Source organism: Leucopleurus acutus (genome assembly GCF_964270905.1).
Source record: "Leucopleurus acutus genome assembly, chromosome: 19".
In the NCBI taxonomy this organism is placed as follows: Eukaryota; Metazoa; Chordata; class Mammalia; order Artiodactyla; family Delphinidae; genus Leucopleurus; species Leucopleurus acutus.
Window position 1 is genome coordinate 47,465,077 of NC_139161.1, and position 26,767 is coordinate 47,491,843.

General features: G+C 42.3%; 1 protein-coding gene across 1 annotated transcript in view; it reads right to left on the reverse strand.

Moving 5' to 3' along the window:
* The window catches only part of YWHAE (tyrosine 3-monooxygenase/tryptophan 5-monooxygenase activation protein epsilon), a 44,712-nt gene extending 18,189 nt beyond the window's left edge, over positions 1-26,523 (reverse strand). Inside the window, exon 1 of the mRNA XM_082861441.1 lies at positions 26,350-26,523. Coding sequence (XP_082717567.1) covers positions 26,350-26,413 — 64 coding nt within the window. The 5' untranslated portion in view covers positions 26,414-26,523. The remainder of the gene's footprint in view (positions 1-26,349) is intronic.
* Between the last annotated feature and the right edge of the window lie 244 nt (positions 26,524-26,767).

The following is a 26,767-nucleotide window of genomic DNA, read 5'->3' on the forward strand; positions in this document are numbered from 1 at the left end:
ACAAATTCTTAAGTCCAAAAACACTAACGGCAAACACCCCAAGGACAGAAAGGGCCACAGAATCAAACACTGCCTTAAAAAGGTTCTGTCACTCAAGGTTCTGGAGAGGTCTTGGGTTTGCTTTATGTAAGATTGATCAGTTGACCCATGACCTTTCCTCTTTGTCTAGGAAACTATTCATCCCTCTGGATCAAGTTCTTATTCTGCAAAGCCTTACTGTGCTCTCCAACCCATGTTCATACTTCTTTCTGTGTTGAGGATCAGTGTTTTCTTCCCATCAAATACTACCATCCTAAAAGGGCATTAACTGTGTCTTTATCTCTCTATTCCCAGAAAAGCACAGTATCTAATGATATAAATGGCACACAAACATTTGATGAAAGAATGAAGAATGTAAACTGAACTATGTTAACAGAGATTGAGAAATATATTCTGGTGGGCCTGACTATATCACAGATAAATGAAACCTATTTAAGGATCCCCCCCTCCTAGATAGAACAAGAGATTCTATAGTCCCTTCTCAGCAATTTCAATAGGCCCTTTTTCTGCAGCCCATTTTATTTTGTAGAAAATTTAGCTATGTATCTGCCCCTAAAGAAGTTTCTGAGACCCAAAGAATCGTCCTGAAGGTCTGAATTCTGTTCATTAAATACATAAAGGGGAATTTAGTATAGGTGTCCTATGTTATCAAACTTTAGCTAAATGCCTATAGTACATTCAAATAATATACCCAATTAACAAGACCATGGCATCTTAGGGACTTATGAAGTATCTAGTATTATATGATCTGATCTTGAATTCTGTACATGAAATGACTAAAGAAGACCAAAACTCTTTCATAATACAAAAAGTCAAGGCATTTGGAGTTATTCTGAGAACTGGGTATACTGTAGTCTAGAAGTCTTACCAATTCATCTGCTATAGATTATCAAGAAAAGGCACAAAGAATGCGAAGGGTTATAACTTGTCTTTTATATGGAAAAGTGGCTGGTTGATGTTAAAAAAAAAAAAAGGAGAGGGTAGGAAATAAGCCCATCAAAGCAATCTATAACAGAGGATACAAAAGTGCCATTTTAAATAATTACCAGATTTGATTCCCAATCAAGAGCCTCCTAGGGTGCATTCAGAGCAAGACAATCAAGGGGAAAAAACATCTAGCTCTTTCCTTTATTTAAAAGACTAAGATCATCTACCACTTCACACCCATTAGGATGGCCACTATCAAGAAACCAGAAAACAGGTGTTGGCAAGAATGTGGAGAAACTGGACCCCATGCCCTGTTGGTGGGCATGTAAAATGGTACATTTGCTGCGTAAACCAGTATGGTAGTTCCTCGAAAAATTCTGAAAACAGAATTACCATATGACCCAGCAATTCCACTTCTGAGTATATACCAAAAAGAACTGAAAGCAGGATCTTGAACAGATATATCTGGATATTTTCATAGCAGCATTATTCATGATAGCTACAACATGGACGCAACCAAGTGTCCACTGACGTGTGGAGAGATAAGCAAAAGGTAGGTACATACATGCAATGGAATATTAAAAAGGAAATTCTGCAATATGCTATGACATAGATGAACCTTAAGGACACTATACTAAGTGAAAGAAACCAGTCACAAAAAACACAAATATTGCATGATTCCACTTATATGAGATACTTGAATTAGTCGTAAAGAAAGTATAATGTTAGTTTCCAGGGGCTAAGGGGACAATGGGAAGTTACTGTTTAATGGATACAGTTTCAGTTTTACAAGATGGAAGAATCATGGGGATGGATGGTAATGGCTTCACAAAAATGTGAATGTATTTAACACCACTGAACTATACACTAAAAAATGATCAACATGGTGGGACTTCCCTGGTGGTCCAATGGTTAAGACTCTGAGCTCCCAATGCAGGGGACCAGGGTTCGATCCTGGTCAGGGAACTACATCTCACATGCCGCAACAAAGATCCTACATAACGCAACCAACATCCAGCGCAGCCAAATAAATAAATAATTTTAAAAATATATATATCACTGTTTAAAAAAAATGATCAACGTGGTAAATTTTGTTGTGTGTATTTTCTCACACACACACGACGAAGATGAAGTAGCTCTGTCCCAAACCCTGTAGTCCCCCCTTCTCAATGAAAAGTAATCCAGATGACAGACATGATGATGATAGTATTGATAAAATCTTCAGTTAACTAGGGACTGTTGAAAAGAAACTCCTCCAAAGACCCAACATGAGAAGAAACTTAAGACAATACATTTATTTCTGGCTTGCATGAAGGCAAGCGTCCCAAATCATTATGTCAAATGGAAAGAATGCAAAGTTATCTCAGGGGTGATGCAGAACTACCATGGGAAAAGCCAGGGGGAAAAAACCAAGGTACCTCTGTAAATTGTATAAAACTCTCTGTAAAATTCACCTTGTTGAAATAATAAAAATCACCTCAGTAAAAATCTCTCTAGACCAATTATTAGTTATCAGGCATGGTTGTTTGAAATTGTTAGTTTGGGATCTATCAGAATATATGTAATATTTTTTTTAATTTCTTTTGGATGGGGACTTTTTTTTTTTCTTTTTTGCTGTACGCGGGCCTCTCACTGTTGTGGTCTCTCCCGTTGCAGAGCACAGGCTCCGGATGCGCAGGCTCAGCGGCCATGGCTCACGGGCCCAGCCACTCCGCGGCATGTGGGATCTTCCCGGACTGGGGCACAAACCCGTGTCCCCCTGCATCGGCAGGCGGACTCTCAACCACTGCGCCACCAGGTAAGCCCTGGATGGGGACCATTTTTAAAGTCTTTATTGAATTCGTTACAATATTTCTTTTAATATCTATTTGGTTACACCACGTCTTAGTTGCAGCAGGTGGGCTCCTTAGTTGCGACTCACAAGCTCCATAGTTACAGCAGGTGGGCTCCTTAGTTGCGACTCACAAACTCTTAGTTGTGGCATGCATGTGGGATTTAGTTCCCTGACCAGGGATCAAACCCAGGCCCCCTGCGTTGGGAGTGCAGTCTTATCCAGAGTGCCACCAGGCAAGTCCCAGTACATACATACATACATACGTGTGTGTGTGTGTGTGTGTGTGTGTATTGCCTGCGTTGTGTCTTCATTGCTGTCCGCGGGCTTTCTCTGGTTGTGTTGAGCAGGGGCTACTCTTCGTTGTGGTGCACAGACTCCTCATTGCAGTGGCTTCTCTTGCTGTGGAGCACAGGCTCTACGCGTGCGGGCTTCCGCAGCTGCAGCCCTCGGGCTCAGTAGTTGTGGCACACGGGCCCTAGAGTGCACATGCTTCAGTAGTTGTGGCTCACGGGCTGTAGAGCGCAGGCTCCGTAGTTGTGGCACACGGGCTTAGCTGCTCCGCAGCATGTGGGATCTTCTGGGACCAGGGATCAAACCCATGTCCCCTGCATTGGCAGGCAGATTCTTAACCACTGCACCATCAGGGAAGTCCCAGAATATATTTTATATGCATACATCTGGACTGACATATAGAGAAGTCTTTACCCCTCCCCCAAGACATATTAATATTTCTATCAAATGAGAGTACTTCCTCAAAACAGGAAGATCTATTGTTAAAATAGAAGTGTAAAAACTATACTTTTCAATATAATAAAATAAAAACCATTTTCCCCTCACACTGAGTTTTTCACTTTATCACATGATGACTATTATCTTAGAGACACTTTACAAAATAACTAAAAACCTCAAATAAGGATAATAAGATAATAAAGAGAAAAGAATCATCATCACAGAAAGCCATTCTGCACTAGAAGAGAACAGCAAAAGGAAGAGAACAAATATCTTGAAGTATTTTCTCAGTTGCTGAAGAAAAAAGTTTTTTTTTTTTCTTTCTTTCGGTAGCACCGCACCACATGCGGGATCTCCCACCAGGGATCAACCCCGCACCCCCTGCAGTGAAAGCATGGAGGCCTAACCACTGGACCACCAGGGAATGTCCCAGTTTCAAAAGTTTAAATTTTGGGAACATTTCCATCTTATGATTATCAGAGAAACTTAACACTGAAAGCTGGGATGTATGAAGGTGATGCCTCTTGTACCATACACAGAAAAAATATTTGTGTTTTCTGGGTCAAAAGTGGGGAAGATAAGTACAGCAGCAAAGGAAAACCTGATGTTTGGCATGGGTTGGGGTAGGGGGGTGGGGGAGTTCCCAAATGAATAAAAAGCAGAAAACCAGACTTGTGCCAGCAACAGGAGAGAATAGCTAGATTGAGGACCAATGGGAGAACTAAAAGGCTTAAGATGAAAGAGCTCAGGCTGGCCAGAGAGCTTAATGTGATGAACATCTCCCTTAAAATCTCAATACTTAGTTCTGAAGAGAGACGGTTTAGAAATTAAGGAATGAAAAGAAGGAAATCCACCAGAGACTTAGTGTGCAGAGAAGGGGGAAGTGTTATGCCCTTTAATGATTCATTCATATTGAGGCATGCCATGAAAGCAAAATGTCCTTCATATAGCATGCACATATTTAACATACCAGCCAAAGGATAACCTTTAGAGAAGCTGGCATATAATTTTGAGACAGCTCTGCCTCCCCTAAGATCTGGAAAGCAGAGGCCTAGATGCAATCTATTTAATATCTCAAAACTGAAAGTACAAGAGACAGTAAACATGTTTTCAACCTATTCTGAATTGTGATTGATAATTCTGTATTCCCAAAGGAGAGGTGAGCTTGGGAACCAATTAGTCATCAAATTTCAGAGCCTTGACACAACAAAGGTTTCTTTTTCACTCAAATGTTTGTGAGAGTCCACCATCTTGAGGCTGTATGGTTCGGTACTTGAGGTTTCTCTAGTCAAGGAAGCAAGGGAAGAAACAGAAGAATCAGGAAAGAGTTCATCACTGTCTCTGTTAAGTCCCCTACATACGAACCTTCAAGCTGTGAACTTTCAAAGATACGAACATGCGTTAGCATGTCCGATCACCTGAGTCAGTTCACCTGTCTGGAGTACACTGTCATGTGCATGCATCCTTTACAAGTGGTTGTGCTTTTGTATACTTTACAGTACTGTACAGAGTACATACAGTACTGTATAGAGTACAACAGTATAGTGTCTTTATTTCAAGCTAGGTCTGCAAGAGGATGACTTCACTGAACTCCTTGCTGTGCAACATGAGGAGCTTACTAATGAAGACCTGATGGAATAGGAGACGCACAGAAAAGACGAAGAGAGACAAAAGAAGTAGTAACTGAAGAATCAAAGAGACTCACAATGTGGGAAATGGCAAAGAGATTTTACTTGAGGATTTTAGTTTTTTGAGGCACAGGACCTAAACGTAGAACGGTACTTACTGCAGCAGCCATTCAGATTGCAATCCAGTCCTACTGTGTCATTTATGACGAGAAAAAAAGAGCTATTACCCAGACATGACTGGATCATTTTCTCAAGAGGGTAGGTAGAATTGAATCCATCAAGGAACTAGAACCTGTGCCATCAACGTCAGGTGTGAGTGAAACTGCAGCTTGCCCTCTGTCTCCTATTGCTGACGATCCTTCAGCTCTACCATCTCCCACCTCCTCTCTCTCCTCCAGCCAGTAACTCTTCTTGCCTGTTCACTCGATGCCCAGCCCTTGTATGCCAGCTGTTGTACTGCACTACTGTGCTTTTCAAGGTACTGTTTGTTTTCTTTATGTATTATTTCTGTGAAAAGTATTATAAACCTATTACAGTACAGTATTATATAGCAGATTGTGTTAGTTGGGTGCCTAGGCTAACTTCGTTGGGCTTAGTAACAAATTGGGCTTAAAAACGCGCTCTTGGAACAGAACAAGTTCGTATGTAAGGGACTTACTGTACACAGTTACACATACAATTTCTGCTCACATTTCACTGGCCAAACAGCTCACATGACCCTGCTGCTGCCCAAGTACAAGAAGCTGGAAGAAGGGGGGAGGGTGCACTACAGTGTCTCAATATAGCTTTAAAAAAAAAAAACCAATGAAACCACACTAAGATTTATTTAAAAAAAAAAAAAGGCTATCAAACCAGACATTACTTATAAGGTCACAGATACGCATAGGAATTATGGGCAATTAATTAACACAGACCATGAATTTTGTCTATGGTTAATGACAATTGAAGCAACAGTTTAAAATGTCCCAAGCTGGACTTTCCTGGTGGCACAGTGGTTAAGAATCCACCTGAAATGCAGGGGACACGGGTTCGAGCCCTGGTCCAGGAAGATCCCACATGCCACGGAGCAACTAAGCCCATGTGCCACAACTACTCAGCCTGCGCTCTAGAGCCCACGAGCCACAACTACTGAAGCCCGCGCGCCTAGAGCCCGTGCTCCACAACAAGCCACCACAATGACAAACCCACGCACTGCAACAAAGAGTAGCCCCCATTCGCCGCAACTAGAGAAAGCCCGCATGCAGCAACGAAGACCCAGTGCAGCCAAAAATAAATTAATTTTTTAAAAATTCCCCAAAAAAATTAAAATAAAAAATGTCCCAAGCTGAATTTTGTTCCTGTATTTGATAACAAGAAGTACGCAAGTTTGTTGGAAGAAAAATTTCCAAGGTACTAAATCTAAGAGGAATTTACCATATGGATCTTTACGTAAAAAGAGTCACAGAAAACGTTTGACTAGATTTACACAAGAGAAGCAGTCTTCACTCAGACACTTCTAATCTCATGAAATCAATAAGAGCATTTCTACAGGAAGTTACCTATGTGAATGTCCAGGTGTTATGCTGCTTTCAGATGATCTGATGGACTTAGACAACCTCCAAGAAATGAGTGAAATTACCAGCTAAGCAAAATTTGTACAACCACTAAATATAATCAATGCATATGGATAATGCAATGACAATCACCATCCTGTCTTACAGATTTCTAAGAGTCATATCTCTTGGTAGCAATGACTGTTAATATTTAGGAATATACAGGTAAGAGCCAAATTTTTTCTAAAACTATGCATTTTCTCTGTCACACTGATGAATACTCTACTGGCACCAATAATTCTGTGCCATAAGGCATGGAAAAGAAATTTGATTTGGACAATTTTAAGGGCAAGTATTGTCAGCTAACCATAAAAGAAATTCAGTATGATTCCCTATGGAACACGATTTTTGACAGAGCTATACTCTCATAAGCCCATCAGATTAAGCTGGTTACAAAACATTCTCAGAAAACTAACGTGACTTAAATTGGCTGCTGAACATTAAATCCCTGCCAAATTCGACAATTTAGTTTCATCACTAATCATTCAGCTGCCTAAGTCTGCACAAAGTTTGTGATGCCATCACTTTAAAATGTTTTTTGCACTTGTGTGAGTGTGCTTCCAAATCACTGAAGAGTTCTGAGGTGCCAAAACACAATTTAAGATTTTACATTACTCAAAATTGTAAGTCAATCTATTAAAAAATTCTTAACTGGGAATCCCCTGGCGGTCCAGTGGTTAGGACTCGGTGCTTTCACTGCCGAGGGTCCATGTTCAATCCTGGCTGGGGAACTAAGATCTCACAAGCCATGCGGCGCAGCCAAAATAAATAAATAAAAATTCTTAACTACTTTAATTCCAACAGTAAATAATGTGGAAAGGATCTAAAAATACAATTAAAAGCTGATGTTTGTAGCTTTAGGAGACTTATGTCACTTATATTTTCCTAGAGAGATAAAAAGCTATAGTAATCACTAGTTATATTTTGTTAAAACCAACAAAATATTGAGATATATGTTAAGATGACTTATTTTAAAAAGCAATCTGAGTAAACAGTTTGGCCAAGATTTGGAAGCCACTCCTGGCTTTTTGTTTTTTTTAATATTTTATTTATTTTTGGCTGTGTTGGGTCTTTGTTGTGGCACGTGCAGGCTTTCTCTAGTTGCAGTGTGCGCGCTTCTCACTGCAGTGGCTTCTCTTGTTGTGGAGCATGGGCCCTAAGCACGTGGGCTCAGTGGTTGCGGCGTGCAGGCTCTAGGATGCGCGGGCTTCAGTAGTTGTGGTGCACAGGCTTAGCTGCCCCACAGCACATGGGATCTTCCCGGACCAGGGATAGAACCCGTATCCCCTGCATTGGCAAGCGGATTCTTAACCACTGTGCCACCAGGGAAGTCCCTGGGATTCTTCTTTAAGCAAAAGTTTAAATGTCTTAAAGTTGACAGAATAAATCTGACATCTAAATACAGTTTGCGTTGAGTACTATGTGAAATGAATAGGATGCTGAAACAAAACAGGAGATCTGGGAAGCCTCTCTGAAGAGGTCTTATTTTACTCCAGTAACATTTTTACTATTCTTGTCATATCTACATACCACTTGTACTGTTACTAGGTGGACCAAAAGACACACACACTTTGGGAAACAGCATGGTAGGAAACCACATTTATAGCCAGAATGATGCAGATTAGATTTTCATTCTGGCTTAGATATTCACTTACATGCTATCTGACCTATATCACTTAACCTCTATGAACTTGTTTCCTCACTTACAACTTGGAAGATACCCCATCACTCATTGGGTTATGAGAGTTAAAATGAGATTGCATCGTAAACTCCCTGGCACATAATAGGAACTCAACAATATGTTAAAATCCTTTTATTTGCTTGCCTCTTTTTTTTTTTTTTTTTTTTTTTTTTTTTGCTGTACACGGGCCTCTCACTGTTGTGGCCTCTCACGTTGCGGAGCAAAGGCTCCATACGCGCAGGCTCAGCGGCCACGGCTCACGGGCCCAGCCCCTCCACGGCATATGAGATCTTCCCGGACCAGGGCACAAACCTGCGTCCCCTGCATTGGCAGGCGGACTCTCAACCACTGCGCCACCAGGGAAGCCCTGCTTGCCTCTTTTAAGACTTAAAAACATACAGGAATCCAGGAAGATGTAAGCACTTAGAGACGTGTTAACACTGTGCTTGAAGCAGTAATAAGCTAAATAAAGAACAGTGAACTTAGTCTAAATGGCATCTAGAATGTTGAATCCTTTCCAAATGGTTTTCAATTTACTTTGCTCAGATCCACCAGAGGAATCACTAACTATGGAAGCTACAGCCTTACAAAATATGTTTCATAAATAGTAAGACTTGAAAGTTGAAATTACTCCTTGATCCATGGGCTGCAGAATGGATGTTGTGTTAGCAGGCATGAAAACAGCATTAATCTCATTGTACATCTCTTATCAGAGCTCTTGGGTGATCAGGTGCATTGTGAATAAGCAGCAATATTTTGAAAGGAATCTTTTTCTCTGAGCAGTAGATCTCAACAGTGGGCTTAAAATATTCAACAAACCATGTTGTAAACAGATGTGCTGTCATCCAGGCTTTGTTGTTCCATTTACAGAGCTCAGGCAGAGTAAATTTAGCATAATTTTTAAGGGCCCTAGGATTTTCAGAAATCAATAAATGTGGGGCTTCCCTGAGGGTGCAGTGGTTAAGAATTCGCCTGCCAGTGAAGGGGACATGGGTTCGAGCCCTGGGCTGGGAAGACCCCACATGCCACAGAGCAACTAAGCCCGAGCGCCACAACTACTGAGACCACACGCCTAGAGCCCATGCTCCACAACAAGAGAAGCCACTGCAATGAGAAGCCCATGCACCGCCAACGAAGAGTAGCCCCCACTCGCCGCAACTACAGAAAACGTGCGCGCAGCAACAAAGACCCAACGCAGCCAAAAGTAAATAAATAAATAAATAAAATTTAAGGAAAAAATCAATAAATGAGCATTGGCTTCAACTTTAAATCACCAGCTGCATTAGCACCTAATAAGAGTGTCAGCCTGTTTTTTGAAGCTTTTAAGCCAGGCACTGATTTCTCTCTAGCTATGAAAGTCACAGATGGGATCTTTTTCCAGTAGAAGGCTATGAAACATATGTTTGACAATGGCTCTCAAAGTTCCTCCAGGGTCATTCAGTTACAGTTGCCCACAGTGGTAGTTAGCCTGATAATACACCGTTATTGACTATCTGCTGGCCCTCACTCCCCAACTGATGTTTCCTTCCCCAACAAAGTAAATCATTGGCTCCTGAATCTTTGCTTTAGGGTGCACGTCTAAGGAAACTCAAGCTAAGACAAAGTTGCGGTTGAAAAACATAGTCTACAATCCTTGCTACAGGAAGTGTAGTCTACAGACCAGGAACATCAGACATCACCTGGGGGCTTAACGAAAAAGCAGAAATCCCAGGCACCATCACAACCCTCCTGTTATAATCTCTACTTAAAGACGACCTCTGGGGGCTTCCCTGGTGGGGCAGTGGTTAAGAATCCGCCTGCCAATGCAGGGGATACAGGTTCGAGCCCTGGTCTGGGAAGATCCCACATGCTGCAAAGCAACTAAGCCCATGCGCCACAACTACTGATCCTGTGCTCTAGAGCCCACGAACCACAACTACTGAGCCCACGCGCCACAACTACTGAAGCCCACACGCCTATAGCCCGTGCTCTGCAACAAGAGAAGACACCGCAATGAGAAGCCTGCACACCTCAACAAAGAATAGACCCCGTTCGCCGCAACTAGAGAAAGCCTGCATGCAGCAACAAAAACCCAATGCACCATAAATAAATTTTTTAAAAAACATAATATGAAAATACAGAGGCAGATACAGGGAAAAGCGACAGAAATCAATAAACTACATAAATAAAGAGAAAAAATAGTAAGAGGTCCATACTCAAAGTATGCAGCACCACTCAAAAACAAGAGTTAACTGATCATGTTTTTTAAAAAACTGGACAAAAAACTATGCAATATTGCCACAGAATTTCCCATATTCTCCAACTCAGGGTCTCTGGCAATTCACTGCTGAAAAAACAGCTGAGACAGCCTCTAAGAAGGGAGCTCTACAAGGTCGTCTAGTCAAATCTAGCTGTATACCCGGAGATATGTATTAAATTTGAGTACTGATCAAATGCCTTAATTTTTAATAAGCACCCTCAGTAACTCTTAGTCAGGGGTTTGAGAAACGATCTACTCCTGTGTTTCTCAACCCTGGCTGCACAGTAAAATCCCTTGGGAAGATTTCCTCCTTTAAAGGTAGACTGACATAGGTGAACAAACCAGACATTTTAAATGTTATGTTAGTCTGGTTGAAATGGTCCAATTTTTTTAAAAATAAATTTAATTATTTCTTTATGGCTGTGTTGGGTCTTCGTTGCAGCGCACGGGCTCTAGGTACGCGGGGCTTCAGTAGTTGTGGCATGCGGGCTCAGTAGTTGTGGCTCGCAGGCAAAGTAGTTGTGGCTTGTGGGCTCAGTGGTTGTGGCTCATGGGCTTCGCTGCTCCACGGCATGTGGGGTCTTCCCGGACCAGGAATCGAACCCGTGTCTCCTGCATTGGCAGGCAGATTCTTAACCGCTGCACCACCAGGGAAGTCCCAATTTTTGTTTTAAAAAACCTTTGTTAGGGCTTCCCTGGTGGCACAGTGGTTAAGAATCCGCCTGCCAATGCAGGGGACACGGGTTCGAGCCCTGGTCCAGGAAGATCCCACATGCCGCAGAGCTCCTAAGCCTGTGCACCACAACTGCTGAGCCTGCACTCTGGAGCCTGCGAGCCACAACTACTGAGCCCACGCGCCACAACTACTTAAGCCTACGCGCCTAGAGCCCGTGCTCTGCAACAGGGGAAGCCACTGCAATGAGAAGCCCTCGCACCACAACGAAGAGTAGCCCCCGCTCACTGCAACTAGAGAAAGCCCACGCGCAGCAACAAAGACCCAACGCAGCCAAAAATAAATAATAAATAAATAATTTTTTTAAAAAACTTTTTTATATTCACAATGTTTTGTTGAGGGAAAAAGGCATGTGGCTGAATAACATATATAATGTGATTTCTATGAAAGAATGCAGTACGTGTATGTACTATAAATATGTATCTATCTTTAGGACACTTTTTTTTTTACATTAACATCTCTGAAACCCAGATTTCTCTTAGTCAGTGGCATGTCATGATGCAGTTAGCATTTTTCTGTATTAGTATGATGCATGTTATATCAATAACATTAGAGTCAATAAAACAAGGTATGTTTGTGAATACACGAATTGGCACTTGAGCGAAGTTCTAAAAGTATATTCAAACTGTCAACAATCGTTACATCCGGCGGGTTGGAGTAGCTGTCAATATTTTACTTGATAGAGCTGTACTTGTTTAACTTTTTTACATTTAATTTTAACTTCTGTAGTTAAAAAAAAGAATCAGGGAAATTGTGAACTTCCCTGGTGGTCCAGTGGTTAAGAATCTGCCTTCCAATGCAGGGGATGCAGATTCGATCCCAGTTCAGGGAACTAAGATCTCACATGCCACAGGGCAACTACAGAGCCCGCGCGCACCACAACTAGAAAGAAGTCCGCACACTGCAATGAAAGATCCCACATGCCGCAACTAAGACCTGATGCAGCCAAATAGAAAATAAGTATTTTTTTTTAGAAAAGTGGGGAGAGCTTCCCTGGTGGCACAGTGGTTAGGAATCCACCTGCCAATGCAGGGGACACGGGTTCGAGCCTTGGTCCGGGAAGATCCCACGGAGCAACTAAGCCCGTGTGCCACAGCTACTGAGCCTGTGCTCTAGAGCTCACGAGCCACAACTACTGAGCCCATGTGCCACAACTACTGAAGCCCACGCGCCTAGAGCCCGTGCTCTGCAACGAGAAGCCACCGCAATGAGAAAGCTGCGTACCGCAATGAAGAGTAGCCCCTGCTCGCCGCAACCAGAGAAAGCCCACATGCAGCAACGAAGACCCAATGCAGCCAAAAATACATAAATAAGAAATTACAAACAGTGGTATTTTTCTCCTGCTCAACACTGTTTAATCTCTCTATTCCTTTTTTTAAATTTATTTATTTATTTATTTATGGCTGTGTTGGGTCTCATTGCTGCAGGCGGGCTTTCTCTAGTTGCAGCGAGCAGGGGCTACTCTTTGTTGTGGTGCACGGGCTTCTTATTGCGGATGCTTCTCTTATTGTGGAGCACGGGGCCTAGGCGCACAGGCTTCAGTAGATGCAGCACACGAGCTCAGTAGTTGTGGCTCGCAGGCTCTAGAGCACGGGCTCAGTAGTTGTAGCACACGGGCTTAGTTGCTCCGTGGCATGTGGGATCTGCCTGGACCAGGGCTCAAACCCGTGTCCCCTGCACTGGCAGGCAGATTCTTAACCACTGTGCCCCCAAGGAAGTCCCATAATCTCTCTATTCCTTGATTAAATAACATGTGAACATCTTCAATGGCCATGTGAAAAAGCCAGGGGGTTTAGGAATAAGCACTAGTTAAGACTTCAAAGCTAGAAAGCAACAAAGAATCTCACAATGCATAAGGGGAAAGGAGAAAGACAACAGTAATTTAAAATATAAAACAGTAAGAAAAATTCCACATTAATAAGTGGGATTCTACTGGTTACACTTAAGGAACCATATTAATACTACATAATCTAATAAATCCAAACATTTTCTTACAACTGCATTTTACCAACTGTAAAGTATAATACTGAGACCAACTCTCCTCTGGAAAGAATAATGAGGGTAGTAGCCTTGTACATTCTCTTTCTCCTGACAACTAGCAAAACAGGATGAAATTACATTCATGTTATTCGGGAGAAAAAACAGTATTTTATGCAGCACCTTTTCTCCAAAATGATCAAAATATCTGGGGTCCCTATGTTGCACAGTTCCAAGAGAAGTTTATCATGCCAAAGTGACCATGATAGTGCTGCATTAAAAGAATTGCAGGGCTTCCCTGGTGGCGCAGTGTTTGAGAGTCCGCCTGCCGATGCAAGGGACACGGGTTCGTGCCCCAGTCCGGGAAGATCCCACATGCCGCGGAGCGGCTGGACCCATGAGCCATGGCCGCTGAGCCTGCGCGTCCGGAGCCTGTGCTCTGCAACAGGAGAGGCCACAACCGTGAGAGACCCGCGTACCGCCCAAAAAAAAAAAGAGAGAATTGCAAATACAGCAAATGCGAATCCATTATTCTGAGAAAAGAAAAAAAAAAAAAACAGAGAACAGACCTACAAAGTGAAAATAGGTCAACTCAAGTAAGGTAAGTAAAAAAGCTAAACCAGCCTCTGAGGGAAAGTATTCGTGCACAGTCCCTCATTAATCCTGGTGCTTCCTTAAAAGCTTGATGCCTTTTGGGGTATATTGAAGCCTCATCTTCCAGACCTTCCAACCACAACTTAACATTACATTAAATCATATAAAATCATCATTTTTGTAGGTCAAAAATGGCTGAAATTGACAATTTCATATAGTTGAACCTTGTAATTCATTCAACACAAGCAGGAGTATATATGAAAACTTGGCAAATGGGAGTTCCTCTATTAAATGAACCAGTAGCTTAGCTGACTGGAGTAAAACCCAAAGTTGTAGACACAATCCACAGCTGAATTTAAATTTCTTTCATAGCCCTCCACTCTGCTGGTCACAAGGCAAAGATTACTTTTTTTAAAGTTTCTGCCTGCAAATTGTATAAAACAGCTTTCAGAAGTCTATTATACAGGGACTTCCCTGGTGGTCCAGTGGTTAAAACTCCATGTTCCCAATGCAGGGGGCATCAATCCCCGGTTGGGGAACTAAGATCCCGCATGCCCCACAGCACGACCTAAAAATGATAATAAAAATAATAGTAATAATAATAGTAGTAGTACCAAAATGTTCATTGCAGTTCTATTTACAATGGCCCGGAGATGGAAGCAACCTAAGTGTCCATCATCAGATGAATGGATAAAGAAGATGTGACATATATATACAATGGAATATTACTCAGCCATAAAAAGAAACGAAATTGAGCTATTTGTAATGAGGTGCATAGACCCACAGTCTGTCATACAAAGTGAAGTAAGTCAGAAAGAGAAAGACAAATACCATATGCTAACACACATATATGGAATTTAAGGGAAAAAAAATGTCATGAAGAACCTAGGGGTAAGACAGGAATAAAGACACAGACCTACTAGAGAATGGACTTGAGGATATGGGGAGGGGGAAGGGTAAGCTGTGACAAAGCGAGAGAGAGGCATGGACATATATACACTACCAAACGTAAGGCAGACAGCTAGTGGGAAGCAGCCACATAGCACAGGGAGATCAGCTCGGTGCTCTGTGACCACCTAGAGGGGTGGGATAGGGAGGGTGGGAGGGAGACACAAGAGAGAAGAGATATGGGAACATATGTATAACTGATTAACTTTGTTACAAAGCAGAAACTAACACACCATTGTAAAGCAATTATACTCCAATAAAAAATAATAATAATAAAAGAATTCTATTACACAGATGAGAAAAACAGGCCCTGAGACTAAGTTACATGTCTGAAGGGACAGTAATCAGAAATAAAACATGGACATGACAGACCTCCCCTAAATTTAATGATTTCTGGTCCAGTGCTCATTCTACTATCTCATCTCTCTCTTCAATAAAAAATATACTCAAACCTATATACCTTTCTGCCTTATTCATATATGAAAGAAAACACAAATTAAGCCAAAAGACTGTTCAAAATAACCTTTAAATTATAAAATTAAAACCTAAAGAACAAGGCTTCCCTGGTGGCGCAGTGGTTAAGAATCCGCGTGCCAATGCAGGAGACACAGGTTCGAGCCCTGGTCCGGGAAGATCCCACATGCCACGGAGCAACTAAGCCCATGCACCACAACTACTGAGCCTGCATGGTGCAACTACTGAAGCCCACGTGCCTAGAGCCTGTGCTCTGCAACAAGAGAAGACATCGCAATGAGAAGCCCACGCACAACAACGAAGAGTAGCTCCCGCTTGCCACAACTAGAGAAAGCCCACCCGGCACAGCAGTGAAGACCCAGTGCAGCCAAAAAAATAAAATAAGAATAAATAAATTTATATATATTAAAAAAAAAAAATTAGAAACAGGGACTTCCCTGGTGGTCCAGTGGTTAAGAATCCACCTTCCAATGCAGGGGGCTCGGCTTCGATCTCTTGTCAGGGAGCTAAGATCCCACATGCCGCAGGGCAACTAAGTCCACAAGCCCCAACTAGTGAGCCCGCGTGTCACAACTACAGAACCTACACGCCACAACTAGAGAGAAGCCCACATGCCACAACAAAGACCCGACACAGCCAGAAACAAATAAAAAAAAATTTTTCTTTTTTTTTAATGTAAGGAACAGAAATAGAGCTTCAAGTGGTTTGGACTAATGTTTACATACAAGTATGGAAGTGGATGGACTTATGAGCTTGGGAATAAAATAGACTAGCTGAATCCCAGTGATCCCTACTGCTGTCACCTTTCCTAAAGTTCTTAATCCTTATCTGTAAAAGTACCTACTCTGCAGGGTGTTTTTGAGGACTGAGGGAATGTTAAGCACCTGGAATAGTTTTCAATAAATTGTAGATGGTACTGTTACAGGGTTTTATTATCACAGAGTCCATGAAAATAATTTTTTGAGGAAACTTTTGTTTGTTAATACCACTTAACACTAGTAGTCAATGAAGAAAGAATTTGATATGGGACAGGGACCAGCACCAGGTATAATGCCTTACATTGTACCAAACACCACTGTTGTTATTGACTAATTCAAATTAACTTTTTTTTTTTACATCTTTACTGGAGTATAATTGCTTTACAATGGTTTGTTAGTTTCTGCTTTATAACAAAGTGAATCAGTTATACATATACATATGTTCCCATATCGCTTCCCTCTTGCGTCTCCCTCCCTCCCACCCTCAAATTAACTCTTAATTACACATACTAACAGAAAAGTAATTCTAAAAGCATTTATGCATTCACTGCAAAATAAGCCCCTTGAACAGACCTTTTGTCTGTTTTGTTCACTGGTGAATCCCAAGTTGTTTAGAACAGTGCCTGGTACATACCCTGAATACTAAGGCTTTTCAAAACACAATAATCTTGACACTCAAATATGTACCATTTTTCTTCTTCATGCACCAGCCTAAACAGAGGAGCCTCTCACTCTAAAATTAACTCATACCTTCCCTTAAAAAAGAGTAAAACAATTTTTAGCCTTGAGAATTCCCTGGTGGTCCAGTGGTTTGGACTCCACATTTTCACTCCTGAGGGCCCAGGTTCGATCCGTAGTTGGGGAACTAAGATAACACAAGCTGCGCAGCTGGCCAGAAAAAATCTAGCCTTAAAAAAATTTTAGGGCTTCCCTGATGGAGCAGTGGTTAAGAATCCGCCCACCAATGCAGGAGACATGGGTTCGATCCCTGGTCCGAGAAGATCCCACATGCCGCGGAGCAACTAAGCCCGTCCGCCACAACTACTGAGCCTGCGCTCTAGAGTCCACGAGCCACAACTACTGAAGCCCACGCACCTAGAGCCCGTGCTCCACAACAAGAGAAGCCACCGCAATGAGAAGCCCGCACCCCCCAACGAAGAGTAGCTCCCGCTCGCCGCAACTAGAGAAGCCCGCGCACAGTAACAAAGACCCAACACACCCAAAAATAAATAAATTTATTAAAAAAAAAATTTTAAACGTTCCTGATTAGCTTCTGATAGGTAGAAAACAGACATCCTTTTACAGCGACTCTACAATTTTGACTCCAGAAAGGTATCTCGCCCACGAGTCTCAATACTGAGAGGGAAAAAAAGATCCCTCTTACTCCATCAGAACTGGAGATTTCTCCTCTTAGAATTTACGAAGATACTCCCTCAGGCATGCAAACATGTTTACCTGTACTAGAACCAAAAAAAATGTAAAAGATTGGGGAAGTAAATGACCTAAGGTACATATGGGAGTGGGAAAAAAAGAGCTTAAAGTCAATCTCTTTTCATAATTTCTGTAGAATTTGATACTGAAATTTAAAAACCTTAAAATTTTGTTTTGGAGTACATGAGAGGTAAAATGACCAGAAATAACCCATGCACTGATTCAGGAGAAGAGTTATACTTCTTATTCAGATTTATTAATCTGATTTATTTTCCTAAGTCTTTGAACAGCCAAGAAACTCTCATCAAAATTGCAGCACTTTCATAGTAACGTATTTTAAAGTTGTGGAGGGAAAACTCTACTCTGCACAAAAAAATAATTTGTATTAATGAATACCTTTTGAAAAACTTATAAAAGCAAAATTATAACTGTCCTAAGTGATATTTTATAGTCAAAGGGCATAAAATGTGTCGAAATTTTCATGGTAATCCTATTATAAATTTTTACTAATTTATGATTTAGCCCATTATGAGCAAACAAAATCAATCAATCACATAAACTCTTAAGCAGGACACATTTCTACAGCACAAAAGTATTCACCACCACCATTCCAAGGTCCTTAAATCTTCAAATGACTAACCACCAAGGATTAAGTAGTATTAATTGGTAGCTTATTTTCATACAAATTTATTTATTTTATTTGTCTTTGGCTGCGTTGGGTCTTCATTGCTGCATGTGGGCTTTCTCTAGTTGTGGCGAGCAGGGGCTACTCTTTGTTGTGGTACGCGAGCTTCTCATTGCAGTGGCTTCTCTTGTTGTGGAGCACGGGCTCTAGGTGCGCAGGCTTCAGTAGTTGTAGCGCATGGGCTTAGCTGCTCTGCGGCCTGTGGGATCTTCCCAGACCAGGGCTCGAACCCGTGTCACCTGCACTGGCAGGTGGATTCTTAACCACTGCACCACCAGGGAAGCTCATAATTGGTAGCTTTCTTTAATCAGAACCCATTCACTGCCCAAGGCTTACACTAAGCCTTTAAAATCACATCTCACGATACTGGTTACACATAATATTTTTTCCTAGTCAGTAACGTGAGACTGCTAACATGCAAATATTTAACACTGATTTACTTTTACGTTTTTGTACTGTGGAACCTTTCATCCCAAACCCATAGACAACAGGTGCTATATCTGCTAGGGAGCTAAGTATATCCTCCTGAATATTAACCTGGAATTAATATCAAAAGAACTACAGGGACTCCCCTGGTGGTGCAGTGGTTAAGAATCCGCCTGCCAATGCAGGGGACATGGGTTCAAGCCCCGGTCCAGGAAGATCCTGCATGCCACGGAGCAACTAAGCCCATGTGCCGCAACTACTGAGCCTGCGCTCTAGAGCCCAAGAGCCACAATTACTGAGCCCGAGTGCCAGAACTACTGAAGCCCACGTGCCTAGAGCCCATGCTCTGCAACAAAAGAAGCCACTGCAACGAGAAGCCCATGCACTGCAACAAAGAGTAGCCCCTGCTTGCCGCAACTAGAGAAAGCCCGCATGCAGCAATGAAGACCCAATGCAACCAAAAATAAATAAATTAAATAAATTTAAAAAGAAAAAAGGAAGAACTACGTACCAGGGACTCCCTGGCGGTCCACCAGTTAGGACTCCGCGCTTCCACTTCAGGGGGCGCAAGTTCCATCCCTGGTCAGGGAACTAAGATCCTGTATGCCACAAGGTGCAGCCAAAAAAATCAGGTACTACATACCTCAACATGGCCAAAGTATAGGTTAAACTGCTTGGGAATAAATTTGGACAACCTTCATACTCTGGATATGCAATTTTACAGATGAGTTAAGATTAAGGATTTTGTTTTGGGAACTAACCTTTATGCAAATCTAACTTGGACACTAAACCCTTGACAGTACACTTTCTAAGAATAACTCAAAAAAGGTACGTCAGGGCTTCCCTGGTGGTGCAGTGGTTAAGAATCCGCCTGCCGATGCGGGGGACGCGGGATCATGCCCTGGTCCGGGAGGATCCCGCATGCCGCGGAGCGGCTGGGCCCATGAGCCATGGCCGCTGGGCCTGCGCATCCGGAGCCTGTGCTCTGCGACAGGAGAGGCCACGGCGGTGAGAGGCCCGCGTATCCCCCCCCCCCCAAAAAAAGGTACGTTATCCTCTAATATGAATGTAGATCAACAGAAGAACATTTACTTCATCTCTGACAATGGGTAAAAGTAAATTTTCACAATTAAGACTACTACCTGATAATTATACTTCGCAGTTTACAAAACCCCACAACTTCATAACCACCCTTGAAATTAGCAAGCAAGGTAGATATCATTAATCCCCATTCTACAGATGAGGAATCCAAATGATTCCAAGGCCTTTGCACTACATTACATCCACCAAAGTATGAAAGTCATTTTTTTAAGTGTTATGACTTCCTAACAAGCAAATTTAACAAGGTAACTGTTTATTATAAATTTATTTATTATTTATTTTTGGCTGTGTTGGGTCTTCGTTGAGCGCGCCAGCTTTCTCTTGTTGCGGTGAGCGGGGGCTACTCTTCGTTGAGGTGCCCAGGTTTCTCATTGCGCTGGCTTCTCGTTGCGGAGCACGGGCTCTAGGCGCACGGGCTTCAGTGGTTATGGCACACGGGCTCAGTAGTGGTGGCTCGCAGGCTCTAGAACGCAACGCAGGCTCAGTAGTTGTGGCGCACGGGCTTAGCTGCTCCACGGCATGTGGGATCTTCCCGGCCCAGGGGTCGAACATGTGTCCCCTGCACTGGCAGGCGGATTCTTAACCACTGCGCCACCAGGGAAGTCCAAAAGTCATTAATTCTTACTCATAGTAACGCATCTCCTCCAAATTTTTATATGTGAAGAGAAGGGCTTAACACATTTCATATTGCTTTAGCTAGATAAAATCCTGTCCTGATCACAAATGAAGCCTACCAATGACAGATATGCCCAGCTACTATGATGGATCGATCACTGGAAGAAGAGCAATAAATTCAAGATTAAATTTCAAAAAGATAAACCAGCATCATGATCATATTTTTTCTAAACTATTCAGGATTCAGTGTTCTAAACATAATGATCATAACAAGACGTGGGTGAGACTTTAAAAATATTATTTGGAAAGTTCTAAACTTAAGACAGACCCTGCTGCTAAGGGTCTACACCTAAGTTTTTTTCTTTTTTTTGCGGTACGCGGGCCTCTCACCGCTGTGGCCTCTCCCACCGCGGAGCGCAGGCTCAGCAGCCATGGGGCACAGGCCCAGCCGCTCCGCGGCATGTGGGATCTTCCCGGACCGGGGAACGAACCTGTGTCCCCTGCATCGGCAGGCAGACCCCCAACCATTGCGCCACCAGGGAAGCCCTAAGTCAAGTATTTTTAAACACAGATCTAGCTCAAGGTAAACATACATAAAACATACTTGGCTTTGACACTATCAGTCTGATTGACTAGTTAGTATGCCAGTAAGCTCTATTTTCAGCAACTACTGTATTCTTGACTTTTCCAGCTCCCATTTGGGGAAAAGGGGAGTGAGAGGAGGAAAGCTTTCACTTTGCCTTTGATCTGTCTTATGTTCTGCCAAATAATAACTTCATTTGAAAGAAGAAAACCAATATTGTGGGGATTCAGATCTAAGATATCTTGGTGGTAGAGGGATGGGCAAAGCTTAGGAAACTTTCTAAATGAGACAACTAGTAGCAACAAATGGTCTTAAGTAGGACGACCATAGGGCAAATTTGCAGTTTCAGCACAATTATGAATTGGCACCCCTTCACTTCAAGGTATTCTGACTCGAATAAATTATGATGACCCTTCTATTATTATGGCAGTTGTTATTACAACTTAGTAAACTTAAACGAGCTTCTGAAATTGCTCCTAGGACTTGCATGAATATTTAGTTAATGAGCTCAAAGTAATGTTATCTTGGTAAACCAATCTGTCAACTGGGATGTATCTGTATTTAACTGTATCAAACTGTTAACTGACCATTTCAAAAACCATGAAAACAATTTTGTTTCTGTTCCCCACTACCCCTTAATAGATTCTGCTTAACAGCTAGCTAGGCTACTATTTGGAACATTTGAGAATCATTTGCCAACCTCCCTGCCCCCCAAATTTTTATGACTATATCATTAATTTAAGGGCTGCATTCATTAAGACTAAGGTGAGGGGCAGAAACGTTTTAGAAGTACTTTACAGAAATGCATGGCATTAAGTTGTATCTCAATACAGAAATTGTGGTAAAGCAAAAAATCTAAATATAAACACACTCTGAGACTACCTAAAATTCATCACTCTAACTTCATTCACTGTGCCTTGTTTTTGAAAGAAAACAAGAGGTTTCTTTAGAAAAGTATGAAGATGTAAATAGGTATATTTACAATGGATACGAGTCAAGTCATAAATACCAAAACATATTATGTGAAGTAACTGCTAAAAAAATAAGCATACCCCTCCTCCCACAAGGCACCATCTGATTTAGTTACACATGGGTCTTTTGTGAGTGGCTCAGGAGAAATAAGAGTACCAGTCTAAAGGTCATCAGACAGACAAGTTCTGGCTTTGCCGTGTACTTGCCAACTAATCATGTGATACAGGAAAATTAAAAAACAAAACAAAAAATCACTAAATCTTCTCAAATTCACTTTCCTGAACCATAAAATGGAATTAACATTACCTACTTCAATATCACATGAAATAAGTAAAAAATTTTCTGTAAGTGGTCTGTGAAATGTGAAGTTCTATATAAATATGAAATTATATAACATAAACTTTAAAATTTTAACCTTTATCCTATGCCTGTCACTACTGTTTAAATACACTTTACTTAAATATAAGGCTAAAAAATTGCTGGAAAATCAGCCTTACAGCCCTTTAAAAAAAAAAATCATGCTTTCAGATCAGCTTCTTAAAGTATTTGAAATTCATTTGTAAAATTAGATACATTAATTCACTGTGCTGAAATTTCACTTGCTATACCAGGTTAAAGTCAAGAAATTTTCTGAATATTTCATATTCCCTTGACCAAGCTATAAAACAATTATGAAGCGCCTGCTTATTCGTATGGACTTTCAGCAGGTTTGCTTGTACTTAATGAATCCAAAATTTGCTCAGTTTAGTATCTGTGTTCTTCCCCATACTTCAAAGGTGAAAAGGGTGCCTAGAAATGTCCACAGTAAGAATTTACCCCATCACCACCTCAAATTGCAATGATTCATGATTTCATTATATTCTATAGTTTTGTAAGCCAACAGAATAGACTGAACTATATATTGTGTATATGCACTAAAATATACACAAAAGAGCATCTACCTTAAACACAAAGACTAAAAGCTACTGTAGGAGGAATTTTTAAATTGCATTATCCAACTCTGCTTATGTTTAGATAGGAGAAATGTATTCAATAAATTTAACTCCATTAACTAAAAGAGCAATTTCAGCATTAAGTGAAATAGCAACAATAAAAATTATTACTGGCCTATAGTCAAAGAACTGATAATTAACCTGTGCTTTTAAACTCATTACTAAAGTCAATTTACTCTTACCCATTTTTTTTTCCCTAACAAGATGTATATTAAGGAGGTAATTCAAAACATGCCCCCCACCCCTCACTGACTACCAAAATAAGCCAGAGATGAGGCTCTGGTGTCTTAAAAGGACAGCTCTCAAGTGACACAGAACAGATGCATTCCTGGTGTTCCGTTCACAGACTGAATCAAACTCGACCATCAAAATGTTACCCCTACCTCATGTGGAGCTAATCATCACATGGAGAAGAAAAGTGAGAAAAGGCCAAAACCAGCACTACCCCACAACCCAAATGTAGCTTATGGTGACTGCTCTATTCTCAAAAAATGTAGAAAGTACTCATTTTCTCCCCTCTATATTCCCCACTTTCCCATACTAATATGGTTTATATACATGAGAAGTTAAGACTTCAGAAATGCTAAAAGATGATGGGTTTGCTTAATATGGTTATGAATGATATAAAAACCATCCCTTAGGCTACTGTTGTTACATGATAAGATGCTAGATTTAATCTTCAAAGTGAACAGTCCCAGCCCCAAACTTCAATATTTCCCATCTGCAACACCAAACTGTCCTTTTCCTGAACACAGCTTAGCTCGTCCTCCAGTACCATTAAATAATCTGCATCAATTGATTCCAATTCACCAGGACAAAGTTAAATGATGCCACAAAAAAGGTGAAGTACTAGGTTCAACATAACATGCAAGATAAAAGCTAAAGGTACTACGAGAACAAGGAAAAAAGCCAATATGTATATCCAACTACACCAAACCAAATCATCAAAAGCACTCTTCACCTTCCCCATACCTGATATATTGTTTGGCAACTTATAACTATGGGGTCATTTTTTTTGTGACCACAAACAAAACTGAATTATTGCACCCAATAAAGGAGTGGACAAAGGTAGAGGATGATTCCTAATGACTGTCTTCCTCTTCTTCCTTTCCAATGAATCCCTCCCAATTTTGTGCCCAAAAGTCACAAGAGATCCTCTCCACCTGGGAGATCCTATATACCCCCCACCCTTAGATCCTGAAGGACAACCCTAATGTTTAAACAACAGTAAGGATGTGGCTCTATAGTCCTGTGATGAATAACCAATTAAGCCTTTGGTCAAAAATCCTCAACACCCAATTCCAAAAATATGATTTTCACACTAAACTGTCACTTACTTGGAAGCTACAATCACAAGCTTCCAAATCAGTTTTTAAAAATAAGTTCTTAAAAAAACCTTCCTCCATGTCCTTTTTGGTGATCACAGCAGGTTTACTCAAAGCCTAAATCCCTACACAACAAAAAACATTCAAATACAATTTAGAGTTTCTTCCCAAGGGCACTGGTACATTAAGAGAGGAACCTATTTGGGGCAGGAGAGGGGAAGAAGAAAAAAACTTCCATTACAAGCACACCTACATTTGTTTGACTTTTAAATACTGAAATAAAGACAAGTCTGACCTTGAGCTGTATTTCCCCATCTTATTCCCCTCCTCCTCCCAACAGAAATCTTGTTCAATACAAACAGCAATTTAAGGATTTACAAAACGAAATTTAGTGATCTTTCCTAAATTTGAGTTCGAGGTCTTTTCTCCTAATTTTCAAATTCCTGAATCCTAAGGTATGATGACACACTGGGACTAGCCCTGAAGCTATTCACATGACCAAACAGGCATTCAAGGAAAGCAAGGTTCCCACACAGCATGTTGAAAAATAAATGGTTTAATGAAGCAAAATCTAAAGATCACTGACACTTGATTCCAACCATGTCTCACCCCACAACAGCATTAAAAACACAAAAAGCATACATATGATTTTTTGTTTTGATAATACTAGTTTAAAGGATGTGGGGATAATTCAAATACCTAGGTCCAAAATGGGGGAAGGGAGGGACCCAGGCCGGGAGGGGCAATTAAAAAAAGCAGCAGTTTGGGACTGAGCAAACAGACACAATGGCCACTTCGATAAAGTTCTGAAAAATGACTATAGCACCTTTAGGAACAAAGGAGCGATGAACAAAGAAGAACTGTTCCAATCTGTATATAAAGCCGTCTATGAAAACTGGAGAAAAGAAAACAGGATCTGCTGGGATCCCTTATGTTCTTAATACAAAAACCGAAGTCTCTGCTGAGTGCTTTGGAATAACTGAATATCCCCAATGAAGTACGAACACGCATTCCAAGCCAGGGGGGTCAACCAAAATAGTTACTACACGTTATTTGAAAAAACTTTATTTTTCAACAGGTCCTTCCATTTGTCATAACGCTGCGTGTAAACAGGAAAGTCATCATTTTTAAATACCGGCAGATTGAAGCACAGGCATGGAAAAGAGACTAAGAGTCATGATCTCCTTGTTTCCTGTTCAATGTTCTATCCAGCAGAACCCACAACTTATGGAGCCAGAAAATGATTACAGAAACTTCGAGCTCTCTGGGATAAGTCTGAGAACAGGGAACGTGAAAGAGATTTTTCTAGACCTCCCTAGAAAAAAGCGAGGTTGAACGGAAAGCCTAAAAAACCCCGCTACAAGGTGTGCCGGCCTACGGGAAGGAAATCCGACCGTAGCATCTCAGCTGGCCTCCGCCCAAGGATGAACTGCAGTGATTCCCACTCTCTCCCCCCTTCCCCCACCCTCATCCAAGACGGCCCCCCACCACAAGCCCAGAGAAGCCCTCCGCTTGCAAGGGTTCTCCTTTGTGAGACTCCACAGCCGCCGCCCCACTTTGGGCCTCCGGGGAAAAGCCACCGCCCCCACCCGCCATATTTCCCTGAAAGGCGCCCGCGCTACAGCGCCGAGTCGCCACTCTCCCCCATGTGGCGGGTGTTTCTTCCCTCATCACGCCACCAAATTGTTCACCACGTCCCAAAACCGGCCCAGAAACTCCCCTGGGGATTGCTCGCCCGGAGACAGCACCCGCCATCTCCTCCCCCGCCCCCGCCCCGGGACTCGCCCTCCCCCCCAAGCCGCCATTTTACAACCAACTCCTCCACCCTATGGCCTTGGTCTCCTCGGCTCGCGAATGTCTGCAGCTGAGGACTGCGAACAGGTCAAATTCCTGAGCCTGGAGCCTCCCACCGCTCCGGCAGCCCAGAGGCCATTTCCTGCTTCCCGAATCCACGTCCCCGGGCTAGGCTTGGAGACGATGCCGCCATTTTGTCTCCTGCTCCCGGCCTCTGTGGGCGGCGGCAGAGGGTCCGAGAATTCCAGCCCCCCGTTGCCCCGCCAACTCACCGTCGTATCGCTCAGCCTGCTCGGCCAGCTTCGCCTGGTACACCAGATCCTCCCGATCATCCATAGCGGCAGCGGCTCCGGCAGGGTCTGCGCGACGGATGGAAGCGGATAGCGTCTCCAACTCTCAGCCTCTCGCTCCGCGCCCGGGCTGCAAAAATGGCGGCGCCTCAATCCGGGACTTCCGCCTGCGCACGCGGACAACTGCTCAGCTCTATGGCAACCGCTCCCTGGCAACTGGCGCGGGGGGCGGGTCCGCGAGCTAAGTGCCCGAAGAGGCTGGAACCAGCTAGACGCCCCTCCTCCGTGGGCTCAGCGGCTGCTCTAGGCGGGAACTGCGACTGCGGGGAGGGAGAGCGCCACGAGGGAGCGAGGGAGGCCAGGTGAGGCTAGCTTGGACTGCTCCAGGAGAGAGTGAGCA